Source organism: Haliotis asinina, chromosome 2 (assembly GCF_037392515.1).
Source record: "Haliotis asinina isolate JCU_RB_2024 chromosome 2, JCU_Hal_asi_v2, whole genome shotgun sequence".
NCBI lineage: Eukaryota > Metazoa > Mollusca > Gastropoda > Lepetellida > Haliotidae > Haliotis > Haliotis asinina.
In genome coordinates this window covers 14,861,115-14,876,376 of record NC_090281.1, presented here as the reverse complement: position 1 = coordinate 14,876,376, position 15,262 = coordinate 14,861,115, and the positions used below count along the sequence as shown (strand labels likewise).

The window sequence follows — 15,262 nt, the reverse complement described above, 5'->3', positions numbered from 1 at the left end:
ATTTGTCAAGGACTCACCGACAAGTGTCATGCAGACTACAACTTTCCTGATAAATGGCACGTGACACACACGGCCAATCACTGGAGTAACGAAGACACAATGCTCGAATATGTGGATCAGGTTTTAGTACCATATACTAAGAAAGTAAAAAAGTCACTACGTTTGCCGGCCAGTCAGAAATCTCTCGCCATATTTGACGTGTTTGCTGCCCATAGATATCATTCATTCCCGGATCTATTGAGGAAACGCAACTTCGAAGTGAAATTTGTGCAAGCAGGTTGCACGGCGAGTTGCAACCAGTGGACCTATCAGAGAATGGGGATCTTAAAACACTGGTGAAGGATCACTTTAGTCAGTGGTATGCAGATAAAGTGTCGGCAAACTTAAAAGACAATGTCGTCACAAAAGCTGTTGATCTCCGGATCAATGTAATGAGACCTATCCACGCCCGCTGGATGGTCTCGGCCTTTGACACAGTATCTAAGGACAAAGAATGTGTGTTGCGTGGTTGGCGCCTGTCTGGACTATCAGGCGTACTGACTGAGTGATTTTTGTGACATGTAAGTACTAGTTATGCTAGTAATTAGTCTTCCTTCACGTTGTTGTCATAGCTTAATTGATGTATTGTCTAGATCGGTTTTAAAATTGTATGAACCGGTGAATAATAAATCGACGGTAGGACATGTTGTTTGTTGAGTGTTTGTTGTTGCGTTCTACTAGCAAACTGCGTCATGATTTTTTTGCGAGCTCAAGTCATTCACAATTTTCGCAAAGATATCATGCTCGCAAAAAATTCATGATTTACAGTATTTTGCAGACATCTTGGAAATCTTCTCACGCTACGTGTACATAACTTTATTTCATTTTCCCGTTGATCAGTTATCGAATGACACTTGATTAAGCACCATGTGTAAGTACAACTTTTCATAGACAGCCATGCTAAACCTGGTCGGTATGTCAAGTGTGTTGTTTAAATGGTTGCAGTTTCCATAAAAATCATCGGACAATTTAATGAAATTTATGGATCTGCAGCTGAGATGATTTCAGGTGGTAAATAAGTATTGAAAGCTATTCGACCGAACTAAATTTATGGAAATTATTCTTGTTAGCGTTAATTAACATGCAAGCCTGTTGGATTTTCACTCCAGTTGCCTTTTATGGCCAACTGCTGAATATATCGGTGTTCACAGTTGCGTCCCTTGAACACGCCTGAAACCGACGATCCTGGGGTTGAATCATTGTTCGCTTCGATGGTGTATCTGTTTGTCTGTGACCGTGGGTTTTATCTTAGCAATAAACGTATGCATGAGACCTGCATCAGTATGTGCCTCCCTCCCAAATTAAGCTAATACGCCGTGATATCACTTTTACATTAATAAAGGCGGCGTTAAAGCCTTGAACACCTTGAAAGAATCGTCGTACAGCGATTCTGAAGTGGAACAGATACAGGTGTGTATGTAAGATATAACCATTAACAGGTACATGTGCAAGTACACGTACATGCCGTTGATAAGACATTTCGTTATCCAACGTGACAGAGTAAGTTTTACGCCGATTTAGCAATATTGCAGTAAGATCACAGGTGGTAATACCAGAAATGGGCTTCACACATTGTCCACATGTTTAGAATCGAACATGGCATTCAGCGTGACGAGCGAACGCTTTAACCAATAGGCTAACCCACCTCCCCATTCTTAACTGACAACATGACATGTATTCCATGCAGACATCCAGCGCTACAGGCAATGTTGGGAGAATTTTAACCTCAAAGCCGACTTCGAAGAATGCGGTTTCCGAGCCAACGATATCGGTTCTTCCGACAGGGACCCATGCCGGTACTATGACGTGTTCGAGACTTGTCTTGATGACGTCACACGCACCCGTTGTGGAATGGACCAAGCACGGGTTATACGCGGCTATCTTACTGTGGCCAATGCACAACAGACACGGGTTCTAGAGTGCGAAACAACGCCACCTATCGACCAGGGGGAGACAACTGTAGGCCAGACAGGTACGTGGAACATGCTGACGTGTAATTTAACAGACAACATTAACCTACTGACGTTTTTGTCCTCATGGCTAGGACCACTAATCTACCCTGGAGCATGCTGAAAAGGATAACCTTTTTTATATCTGGCCTAAGAAGATTATGTATTCCAACTTGAACGTAAAGCGATCAGTGTAGTTAGTATAATATCTTGTTCACCGTTACTGCCAAACAGTGATCAGAGGAGATACCGCTAAGAACAAAAAACAACCAAAAGACAAAAACAATGAAATGACCTGAAAGAAAGCGGGTATATTTGTAACTCACTGGTTTCAAACTGTCCACTTTTCTGAAAGACTAGGCTTTGAAAATATATGTGAAAACGTAACAACAAAAGGTTCTGGAATGAGAAATAGTAAAACATGCGTTTCAAGACTGTCAAGCGCTATGCAAAGAATCCTCCGTTTCTGATGATTATGTCTCTAAAGCAGGGTAGACGAAATTATCGGAATACGTCTTACAATCTTTGGGAATACCCAGTATTAGCTTGTATGAGACTGGAAGACTAAAACGTTATTAAAAACACTCTTTGGTTGTGATTCTGTGATCTGATAACCGGACACGCTTATATATTTGATGAAAAGTCGTTTCGACGGAACTCATAACGAGATATCTTCAGATTGTGGTAGACAGGACTGACATCTGACCGTAAGGAGCTTGACTGGTCTGCCTACCCTAGAACACTACAGCATGCAGATTATAGGGTACCAGTCTCATTATTACATCTGTGTTCTCCAGCATCTCCCCCAACGTTCCCAGTGCGGTGCTGGGACTGCAACAGCGGCATGTCACGTGATCAGAACCCACTGTGTCCTGTGAGCGGCAACCTCACGACGGATCTCCTCACCAGCGTCATGTGCGACGACGCCTGTTTCGTGAAGACTTCCCGTTGGAATAAACACAGTAGGCTTTCAGTATAGCTTCCTTTTGCCTTATCAGACCCAGCTGGCGAGTAACAATAGCAGTAACAGTAACAGTAGCAATAGCAGTAACAGTAGCAAAAGGAGCACCACATAAATAATGTCAGGACTTCACAACATACATAGTACTAGAGTTAGTGGATCAGCGTGCTTCCATTTTTGTTCTCAACTCCCTTAGGATCAATGTGCGAAATTACCACTGACCCGCTAGCCCGTGGCAAGAAAAAAATAACAGTCTGGCCAGTAAATCTCCAGAGTCGCTGGTCCGACTGGCTGTTGAATTTCCATAGGGTCATTTTCTAAATATATCATTCTATCCGACTTGTTAACTTTAAATACACTTTTTAAACATCCCATATAAGGGCATGATAAAAAAGGTTCATCATGTTAGCAGCATGATGATGAAAGCCGTGTATATAAAATAATATACATGTAAATATAATCTCATCTGTTTTCGTTATCTTTTGCTTAGTTTCCACATTTAATTCTCGGGAAGTGAATTATTTTGTAGACCAGTAACTTTCAAGCATAGCTAGCCCGACTGCCTAACAAAATGGGACCAATTTGGCACACTGCTTAGGAATATCGATATGAGAAATTAGCGTTTAAAGCGAAACTCCCATTTCACCCTTCCGGGTACCCATTATAACTGCCTTTTGGGTGGCTACCGGTCACTTGTCGACTTTCGTGCTTTCACAACCAAAGACTGTCCTGGTCCAGATCTGATAATGGAATGGTGTGAGTTTGTTTGGTGCTTAACTGCAGCACAACGGAGACATCCTTTCCTAACTCATCCTGTCTCTTCCCAGTTATCTACCGTGGGTGCTCAAAGGGACACTACTTACCGGAAGACCTGCAGCGAACCGGATGTATCGAGAACGAAAACGAGGGTGTAGTCTGGTGCTTCTGCTCGACCGAGAAATGCAACACACAAGATATGACGTCATTCTTAGATGAGCGCCTGTAAACTAGTGCTCAGAGATTTGCAATGATTTAAAATTCTCTTTGAAAACATGTTCCATCTTGCATAATGATTCTTTATCCAAACAGGACATCGGAGTGTTTCTTCAATTAACCATTTAGAGGTTCCAAATCACAGTGACGTGTCTCATAAAAGAAGTGAACCAACGCCCAATCATGTCCAACACTAGTGATAGGACAGACCATGCGCATGGAATACACTGATCGGAAAGATGGTTGTATCAATGAAGTTTCAGATTAGTGTACCACATGATCTATTTGAACGATTAGGTGCCTGACTCTGAAGGCGTGGATTCCAGTTCCGGAAGGGACTAAACCCCACAAAGAACTAGATTCTGTACTTCACTGAGAAAGTGCAATCCCATTTATAACATGTGTTACATATGACCACTTTGTAAATGACATTGTGCATTCAGATATGTGTAAATAAAAAGATAATCATCCATACTGATATTTGTGGTGAAAGAATTTATTCTCTGAGAGGAATGACGTAGAAAACCCGAGTATGTTCATTATTCACAGAGCATGGATTAATATGGACTAATCCGAAAGTAAGACAATAATTCTGGGTGCAGATTTCACATAATTGGTATCGTGTTCAAAATGTTTCAAATGTGAGGTTGGTGACAGTGTCATAAAACCGTTCACTGTACTCAGTTTGCCATGATAAATATATGGTACCAATAACCCGGATACCACACATATATCTACTGTGAAGTTTTTCATTAGAAATACATCTAACTCCAGTCAATGTATAAAGCATTATCATATCCAAAATACTAACCACTGGATTTGGATTGACAGGTGATAGGGCGCAACTATCCATTTCACCATAAAACATCACTGGTCTCCGTGCTCTTCTATATGTCAGAAAGAAGATAATAAGAAGGATATATGAACTTTGGCACTATTGTTTATATGGCACCGGGACACATGTGGGTCTAGTACTGGATGTTGTCCGTTGCCTCACTTGTACACAATCTCATCGCATAACGCAGGTCACGTGGGTTGAAGGTCGGTTGGAGAACTACACTGTCGGGAGCTTGACGTCCTCAACACTGTGGAAGCTTGGGTGTATCTGTCATAGAAGGGGGATTCAGCAAATTTGTATTTATCGCTCAAATCACTCCTTCAAAAGTATACAGTGATCATGTTATTGGAAAACCATTATTGAATACAGGTACCATATTCATCGCTTCAAAGCCTGGGCCTATTCGTCCATTATAACAGCTAAAACCACTAAATTGAAATTTTCGATTTTTTTTTCAGTTGCTTAAGAGAATCACAAGTGTAAAATAAAAACTCATGAAAGATACCTAAAATCGCATTTATACATGAGTGTGACTGCGAATTTTAGACGTCTAACTTTGATACTGAACGCATTTGTCTATTTTCACACAAATATACACAATTTTTACTTGGTAACATGAGAGCCTATATATGGTCTCTGGTAACATGAAACAATGCCGATACCACGTCAGACTTTAATTCACTCACTTGAACCAGTTAACGTACTGTTAACTGTTACGAGAATGGGTGACGGTTTAATGGACACAATCTAACAACATTTCAATCAAGTTTGATTTACACGGAAACAAACACAGTATATTTTAATTGAATCTCCGTTTACCTACCCTCTTGAATCTGCTGCTGAGAATCGCTTGACTGACTGATCGGAGATTGTAGCAAGAGATTAATGGCGATCCTCATCTCCTCCTTCATGTCACGTGCAGCGTACTCCAGAGTTTCCGCGCGGTGTGCAACATTCTGCAGCATCTGTAACAGCATCAGTGGTCGTCCTCCTGCTGCAACGTCATATACAACACTGAAACATTGACTACATCCCCTGACTACAACGTGCCAGGAATAACTTTCTGTGCCACTGGCTGTAAACTACATTTCAGGACTTACTGCTTGACTGACACTTAGTCTCTGAATATATAATTTTGACGGAGACAAAAAACACTAAAATCTTTCAAATTGAAAATGAGCCCCAGTGAGAAGGGAGATTCAGAACCGGAAGAAATACAGACTTGCTAAATGGACTGCCTGTTAGTTGGGAAAATAATGTGGTTAGGGACTGTACGACAGGCTAGACGATGTATCACGTGAACACTGCGTTTAAAGAACTACATCCGGTCCATATTATATAACTACTATATGTCTCAGGACTCATTTTGCTGTGCCACATGAGTGAATATTGCACATCAGGACTTACTTCCGACGACCCATAGATGAATGCTACATTTCAGGTATTATTCCCGGGGCCACGAAAAAGATTGTGTGGTTGATCTGCTATGAGTAATATCGGAACTGACTGGGTTTTCTACCTTAAGACCGACTTTTGATCAGTTTAAGTAAACTTTGACTAATTATTATCCGTTACACTGCTATAGTGAAATTCACAACAGCAGTATAACAAATCATGCTGAGCCGTATATACCACAGTTAGAGCAGTGAGCACAAATGCCTATGAGCAGACATTAGTGTCCTAAGAATCCGCTTCGAGTTTGCCCATGACCAACATCGTGCACTTCACTGTAATCTGAATCTACCAGTGTAATGGCATCGAGCCTAAAACTATTTCCCAGTACCCAGAATGCACCTGTTTCATGGAATCCTAAATAAACCTCTTCCATGACACCCAGAATTTAAGTCTTTTATTTTATCCAGACCTTACCTGCTAAATGGTATCCGGAATTTACCCGTTTTGTGGTGTCAGGAACTTGTCTTTGTGGTTCTTTCCGTTATAATTTTTTCGTCGTACCCGGAATCGTCCTCTTTTGAGGTAATCCGATTTAATCTATTTTTATAACACGCAGAATCTACCTGTTCCATGTTGTACGAATTATATATGTCCAGCCAAACTACGGTGCACGAAACAATTTCTGCTTTATGCCCAACCTGCTGTTGTAGTTTTACTCTGTAGGGGAGCACTGGAAGTGTAGAAATGGACGCAGGTACATCTGGGACACGCCTGGTCGTACCTGGAACCCGAGACATTTCAGTGTGTAACAGTGGAATTTTCCAAGTTATCAAACTTTCAGTTTTCTGAAGCAACATATTTTGATTTTAGACATCCACGGGTTAAGATCAAAGGTGAAAATCACGTGCAACCAATGGACCCGTCATTAAGCAAATATCATGTTTCAGGAAAAAGTTTTCATAGCTACGATCTAAGGAGAAAATATAATGCTATTAGAGTTTATTGAAAGTCATACGTAACGAACGGCGTTGTGTTAAACGTTACTATTCTGAAGCGATGCGTGAAGAAAGGACTAATGTATTAAATATAAACTAGTCAAAGTAGCAAGGGTCGATTGTAACATTGTCTGAAATGCCCGAAGAGACCGGTGCTTTCGGTCTCCATAGATACTGAAATGTGAGTGAGTTTGGTTTTACGCCGCTTTCAGCAATATTCCAGTGATATCACGGCGGGGGACACCAGAAAATGGGCCTCACACATTGTATCCATGTGGGGAATCGAACCCGGGTCTTCGGCGTGACGAGCGAACGCTTTAACCACTAGGCTACCCCACCGCCCCGATACTGGAATGAATTATACTTAAATAAGACCCCTTTTCCCACAGGATACTCACAGTGTTTCGGCTTTGAGCCATGGGGGGCACGCAGGGCAGATGACCACAGGGCACTTAGAGGAGGGTAGTGGGGTGGAAGGTGTCACCGCGGTGCACACACACGTCGAACACGGTGATGTGTAGCTAAATAGAAGTTAAGATAAGAAGTGTGGCATATGGATCTAAAATTCACATCATCAGCCACAGACTAACTGTAGCGCAAATAGGTTTACGCAACAAAGAGAAAATGACTAGTCTTTACAGATTCGCTAGTCATATTCGCTTTGTTGCACAACCCCATTTGCGCTACATTTTGCCTGTGCATCAAGAGATGAAATCTGCAACGGGTTAGGAGACACGTACATCGTCAGTCAACTGATCTATTTACACCAACATGTGCAACGACGACGTACTCAACAGATCTGCTACAACATAATGGGAGACTTTGTGTGACTACACCAACAGGTTTACACGCACCATCGTGTAAGACAACACCGTAAACAGAACTCGTTACTACGTCTCGTGATTTATCAACTACATCATGTGGGATATCAGCGTCACCCACAGATCAACTCTGAAGAACGCTTGGGACAAAAGCATCCTGAACATGCCTGCTTACAGTCGCATGGAACACAATTGTATGGTTAAATCTCCCATATAATCATGATAGCCACTAGTAGCACCCTGTAAATGTGGCACTGTTAGCTGATTTCCTTATCACGTATGTATAATACATATTCCCACATTCCAGTGTAATATCATACGTGATTAATTTCACTCCGGAGAGGTTTTTACACATTGCTAACATGAAAGGATACCCACCGTATTTCAGAGGTCTGCCCCTGGGGGCACGTGGGGCAGGTGAGGACGGGGCACCTGGAGGGCGGGACTTTGGTGGAAGGTGTCACCGCGGTGCACACACATGTCGAACACGGTGATGTGTAACTGAAAGTTTAAAATGTGAAGTGTGATAAATAGTTCTTCAAGAGTTCAAACGTTAAACTGCTATATCGTCTACAGATTCACTAACAAACAACAACATGGTCAACAGATCAACCTACAACCTCGTGTGCTACAACATCGCCAGCAGATCTACTTACAGCCTCGTGTAAGGCGACATCGCCAACAGATCTGCTTACAACCTCGAGTAAGGCAACATCACCAACAGATCTGCTTACAACCTCGTGTAAGGCAACATCGTCAACACATTGCCTCACCACTTATATATGATGAATTTATTCTCAGTTGCTTACTATACGTAATATACTGAAACTCCTTTCTTTCTAGGAGATGACGAGAATATGTTTTACGCAGTGTGAACGTTGTTTTTTAACTAGATGCCAAGATAATGTACGATACCCACCGTATTTCAGAGGTCTGCCCCTGGGGGCACGTGGGGCAGGTGAGGACGGGACATTTGGAGGGCGGGAGTTTGGTGGAAGGCGTCACCGCGGTGCACACACATGTCGAACACGGTAATGTGTAGCTGAAAGTTTAAAATGTGAATTGGGACAAAAAAAATTTCAAGAATAACGTTAAACAACTACATCGTCTACAGATCAATTAGCAATGTCGTGGAAGACAAAAACATCGTGAAACATCTAGTTATATCGTCGTTTGAGGCGACATCGCCAATAGATATTGTCACAACGTATATATGTATATTATATCTTCTCAGTCTGGTGCTATACGTAATCTGCTGCAACTCATTTCTTTCTAGGAGATGGGGTGAAAGCTTTTTACACACTATGAACGTAATTTTTAACTAGATGCTAAGATAATGTACGATACCCACCGTATTTCAGTGGTCTGCCCCTGGGGGCATGTGGGGCAGGTGAGGACGGGACACTTGGAGGGCGGGAGTTTGGTGGAAGGCGTCACCGCGGTGCACACACATGTCGAACACGGTAATGTGTAGCTGAACGTCGTGGAAGACAAAAACACCGTGAAACATCTAGTTATATCGTCGTTTGAGGCGACATCGCCAACAGATATTGTCACAACGTATATATGTATATTATATCTTCTCAGTCTGGTGTTATACGTATTTTACTGCAACTCATATCTTTCTAGGAGATGGGGTGAAAGCTTTTTACACACTATGAACGTAATTTTTAACTAGATGCTAAGATAATGTACGATACCCACCGTATTTCAGTGGTCTGCCCCTGGGGGCATGTGGGGCAGGTGAGGACGGGACACTTGGAGGGCGGGAGTTTGGTGGAAGGCGTCACCGCGGTGCACACACATGTCGAACACGGTAATGTGTAGCTGAACGTCGTGGAAGACAAAAACACCGTGAAACATCTAGTTATATCGTCGTTTGAGGCGACATCGCCAACAGATATTGTCACAACGTATATATGTATATTATATCTTCTCAGTCTGGTGTTATACGTATTTTACTGCAACTCATTTCTTTCTAGGAGATGGGGTGAAAGCTTTTTACACACTATGAACGTAATTTTTAACTAGATGCCAAGATAATGTACGATACCCACCGTATTTCAGTGGTCTGCCCCTGGGGGCATGTGGGGCAGGTGAGGACGGGACACTTGGAGGGCGGGAGTTTGGTGGAAGGCGTCACCGCGGTGCACACACATGTCGAACACGGTAATGTGTAGCTGAACGCCGGAAGACAAAAACACCGTGAAACATCTAGTTATATCGTCGCTTGAGGCGACATCGCCAACAGATATTGTCATAACGCATATATATATATTATATATTCCCAGTCTGGTGTTATACGTAATTTATTGAAACCCATTTCTTTCTAGATGGGGTGAAAGCTTTTTACACAAAAAAGGTGGGAGGTGTCACCGCGGTGCACACACTTGTCGAACACGGTAATGTGTAACTGAAAGCTGACTGTAACTCATAAGCTGATCCCATGACAGCTACATATCCAGTAGATTTAATGACAGCTTGATGCATGGGGAAAAAACTTTTTCTATGGAACTTACAACAACTTTCAAAGGAAAACAACATCTTTGCCAGCATGTGTACCAACACTGTTTACAGATCCAGTTAGAACATTGTGTGAGATATCATTTACAATGTTTCTTCTACTCTCTCTTGTGCGATAATATTTATAGACTACAATTGATAATTATATCGTGTTGCTTTGTCGGCTGTTGGTATCAAACCTAGCTCTTTAGGGATTGACTCTCGGCCAACTTTTTTACGTTCAGCTTAAAACACGTAACAATACCCTGGTGATATGTGAAACTCACTGTCTTTCTGGGATTTGCCCCGGGGGGCAACTGGGGCAGGTGAGCACGGGGCACCTGGAAGATGGGGATTTGGTGGATGTTTTCAGCGCAGTGCACACACACTTCGGACAAGGCAGTGTGTGGCTGAACATTTGCAACAAGAAAGAAAACGCATCAACATTAAAGTGTTCATTCTCACGTATCACACACAAAACCAAAGTACTGTCGGAAATAGGAAAACCCAAGAAACAACTGTTTTCTTCCCGTTGATCTCTACAATTCATGTAGTTGATATGCTAAAGTGTGAAATATCTGTTAAAATACGTTCGGCCTAACTACACTTACACCAGTAGGTAGATAGGAAACATGAAAAAAGGACTTTACTGAGGACAGATTAGTGCAGAAATGAGCAATGTGAATTTTTTTCGCAAATTAGTGTGCAATACAATTGTATTATCTATACCGGGCATTTTTAAATGTCCATTTTGAAATTAGTCTTAGCTTCATTATAAAGGATAGCTGTCGTAAAAAATAATAACTTTCATGCTGAAACTATGAAGGATGTTGCTACAATGGAGTCTCACTATCACTATTGAAAGAAACAACAAAGCAAACCCAGGACGGGTGTAGCAGACGATGGTTGGGGTCGGGATGGGGGATAGAGATATCAGCTAAGATATGAATTAAACTGGGGAAATACACGGCGTATGATAACAATTTACAAATGATATCCCGTCACGTCGATCTCCGGTGGTCATGCCACCTGTATATTTTGAGACATTTAATTGACAGCGCATGATGATTGAGCGACCACATTGTCATCTACAGTCTGATCTATTGCTTTTTTGCAGCTTTTCGTATTTTTCCACGTTTTGTCCGATTTTACGAGTAAACATGCTCTCCTGGATATCTTCTTACGCACCCCACTGAATGCGCAGTTAGGCCGAAGTTAGTTATTTCGACATATCCTATTTGCAGTTGTGTAAATTTGTGGGATACAGAGTAACAGCCGAAAAACAGGTTCTTTTTCTTCTATTTCCGACAGTACTATAGTGGAAGGGCTAGTGCTACAGTTTCTTCATTACACACTGGACAGGTTCATTACACACTGGGCAGGTTCATTACACATTGGGCAGGTTCATTACACACTGGGCAGGTTCATTACACACTGGGCAGGTTCATTACACACTGGGCAGGTTCATTACACACTGGGCAGGTTCATTACACACTGGGCAGGTTCATTACACACTGGACAGGTTCATTACACACTGGACAGGTTCATTACACACTGGGCAGGTTCATTACACACTGGACAAGTTCATTACACACTGGGCAGGTTCATTACACACTGGACAGGTTCATTACACACTGGGCAGGTTCATTACACATTGGACAGGTTCATTACACACTGGACAGGTTCATTACACACTGGGCAGGTTCATTACACACTGGACAGGTTCATTACACACTGGACGCTCAAAAACCAGCCTCCACTGGAAAGGAAAGGAAAGACACAAACATCTTCATCAAAGCTTGTAACATCATCAATGGATAACTCCTTACATATTTACATGAAACGTCGTGGGAGACGACATTACTTGTGTTTAACAGATCTACTCGCAATTTCATGCGAGACAACATCACCAGCAGATGTACGTACAACGCCGCATGATACGTCAACGCCAACAGATCTCCTTACAACTTTATGTGTGACACCAACATCGTCAACAGATCTGTTTAAAACCTCATCATCAACATCGTCATCATCGTGAGGTTATGTACGTATACCTTATCTCAGGGACCTCTCCTGATGGACAAGAGGAGCAGGTTATCAAAGGGCACGCAGGCATGGTCGTCTGGGCTTGTCCAGGTCTGTGCACGTGCACTTCATAGTCGATGACGAAGCCGGAGTGCTCCTCACGGGAATCAGACCGGAAACTGAGCGTGATGAGGTCGTTCCTGATCTCGCTTCTCGGAACTGAAACAAAATGGTACCATATACCTGAACACCACATGGCTGCATTGTAATGTGTCTATCTGAAATGCCACAGAAAGCATGACAAAATGCCTAGAGATATAGAAACGCAAAATACTAAAAGTCTGCGTCATTTGTAGTAGCTACCGCTACGATTGAGTGAGTGAGTGAGTGAGTGCGTCTGGTTTTACGCCGACTTTTAGAAACATTCGAGCAACGTAACGGCGGGGAACACAAAAATGGGCTGCACACATTGTTATCACGAAAGAACGAGAAAATCTCTAAGCTATCCAGCCGCCCCACAAATAAGTAGAAAACCCTAGAAAATAGAGTAAAGCGGTCTTTTAACTGTAAGGACACCAACCATCTCCCAGGGGAGTACACAACTTAAGCTTTATGTTTCACCTCGACATAGGAAGGTATGTACATTTTATATTTCATGGTGGTCACCCTGTATGCTGTATTTTCAGTCAAACATTCAATAACTCGGCGGCGGTCGCCCCCATTGTATGGTATATTGCATCACCACACTCACTAATGATAGTGTTGTTGACGTAGCTTGGTGGGAGGCTGTCCCCGCATAGTGACGTTTTCAAGGAGTCGATAAAGAGGTAGTCACAGTTGCAGAAGGGGCACATCTGAATGTCGAACCGGGTGAAGTGGAGGATCACGTAGCCCTCGGTCTTGTCGAAGGGGACGCCGATGGACAAGAGAACGCTGGAGAGGTTCGGTGGGTATTTCCCGGGGTAACCGGGGCTGGTGATGGTGCCAGCGGGTGCCGAAACCGTGACGTAGTGCTGTGGAGCTGCGGACGAGACAGTGAGGTTGTGTTGAGATATATGTCTGTCGACTTTGGTCGACCAAATCGATTCTGTAGTCTCCTAATAACTTACAGACCGTGACACGTTAAAAGTCTGTGATACAAAGGCCTGTCTCGCTCAAACTTCTAACATGCACCTAGCCGTTCAGACGCCATTGGTGAAAGAGGTTAACCACTCCCTCCACACCCCTCCTCAAAAACCCCAACTTTCAGCCTGTTTTTTATCACAGAAATTTACAGACCTAACAAGATTTACTGTGAATTTCGAATTTTACCCCGACCATGTTTACGATCTCATCATGCAAGACTCTTGTCAGTTCCAAGAAATAGACGTCTTTGCACGAACTTACTTGCACTTGAATGGAATCATCATTTTCTAAATCCATTTACGATCGTACAACCTGATTCCCATATACCATTTTAACTCACACACCCACTCAAATAATATCACCCCAAAATGGAATATTCCCTAAACTGTCTTTACTAGTAGCAATTCGGGCTCTGCTGCATGTGTTGGTTATACAATACATACACATTTCCTTTGCTGGGTCATCTACATCAGCTTGTCGGGGGATGTCAACCTGTCACAACACAGATAACGCCGCTTTTAACACTATATCTTTCATATCAAGATGGATGTACATGTAGAAGGAAAGCAGAATTCAAATCCACAATCAAAGGCTCCCGTTGGTTCAAACGGACGCAACTATACAGCAATTTGCGGCGTCTCAGTTGAACGGGCAACCCGTGTAACCAGATTGTAAGGGGTATTACATGACATACCCACCCTTTATGAGATGCAGCGGACAGTACACACAGACAAGAAACAAAGTACGGCAACGAGGCTGGATGGTATTCTCCACACTTATTCTGATTAAGTAGAGATATTTTTTAGCATCTATGATACTCATCGTCACTGATGATGAACACCATAACCAGCATAAACTACGCATTACCCAGCAGGTTTGTTTGCTTGTTTTTAACGCCCCTCTGAGTACTATTCAAGCTATATCATCTCAGGTTGGCAATGATCGAGTCGGGAGCAGACAATAAGGTTGTTGACATCGATCATCCGTTCTGTATACGACAAGCAGCAACCAGATTTTTTGTCACAAACCCTGACTCATGTTGGTCTCGTCTCATTATACACATGGGTAGTGAAAGTCTAACCCTGAAGCCTCACGCGTAATAGAGTTCAACATTTCGCAATGTATGTGATACATCAGAAATGTATACATTGTCACTTCTCTAATCGATACAGTGGTAGATTACATATACTCTGAGGCATTGTGATGTTACAGTGGAACTATGTCTACATAAGTGTCTTACTTACATCCACCCTAGCTTGACATGTAAGCACAATGCACATAAACACCACGACCACCGACCCTGACGTAGACATCTTGGTTGTATTGTTGTCAAAGTCCGACGGTTATCTGGTGTGATAAGTCATCAGCAGTGATGAGACCGGGGATTCACCGTGAACTAGTCTGAGACAGACAACATCGGACATATAGGTACGTAGTGATTGAGTGGGTATGGTTTTAAAACGCTTTCAGCAATATTCCACTGTACACGTGAGGAATCGAACTCGGGTTTTCGACGTAAAGCCTGAACCTCCGCCCTTATACACAGAGTGAAAGTGGAAAATGTGGGCGTCTGCGTGTGCTCTGCGTGTGAATATTAAGTGTTAGCTGAAAATAAAAGAAACCAGTTTTAAGTCTTGAAA

The 15,262-nt window shown here is 42.6% G+C and overlaps 1 protein-coding gene across 2 annotated transcripts; it reads right to left on the bottom strand.

Annotated features, from left to right (window-relative positions):
- Positions 1 to 4,401: 4,401 nt before the first annotated feature.
- LOC137273297 (uncharacterized) lies at positions 4,402 to 15,009 on the bottom strand. 2 transcript variants are annotated; one of them, XM_067805851.1, is made up of 14 exons: positions 14,867 to 15,009; positions 14,066 to 14,114; positions 13,249 to 13,518; positions 12,527 to 12,716; positions 10,760 to 10,882; positions 10,028 to 10,150; positions 9,675 to 9,797; positions 9,322 to 9,444; positions 8,890 to 9,012; positions 8,349 to 8,471; positions 7,548 to 7,670; positions 6,853 to 6,935; positions 5,583 to 5,753; positions 4,402 to 5,026 (listed from the first exon to the last, which is right to left on the bottom strand). In XM_067805851.1, exons 1-14 carry the CDS (start codon positions 14,933 to 14,935, stop codon positions 5,001 to 5,003), a joined length of 1,719 nt encoding a protein of 572 aa, XP_067661952.1. In that variant the 5' UTR covers positions 14,936 to 15,009; the 3' UTR covers positions 4,402 to 5,000. The 2 variants fall into 2 exon arrangements, with proteins under 2 accessions (XP_067661952.1, XP_067661953.1); XM_067805852.1 differs by lacking the exon at positions 7,548 to 7,670 and having other exon boundaries at positions 14,867 to 14,953.
- Positions 15,010 to 15,262: the final 253 nt, after the last annotated feature.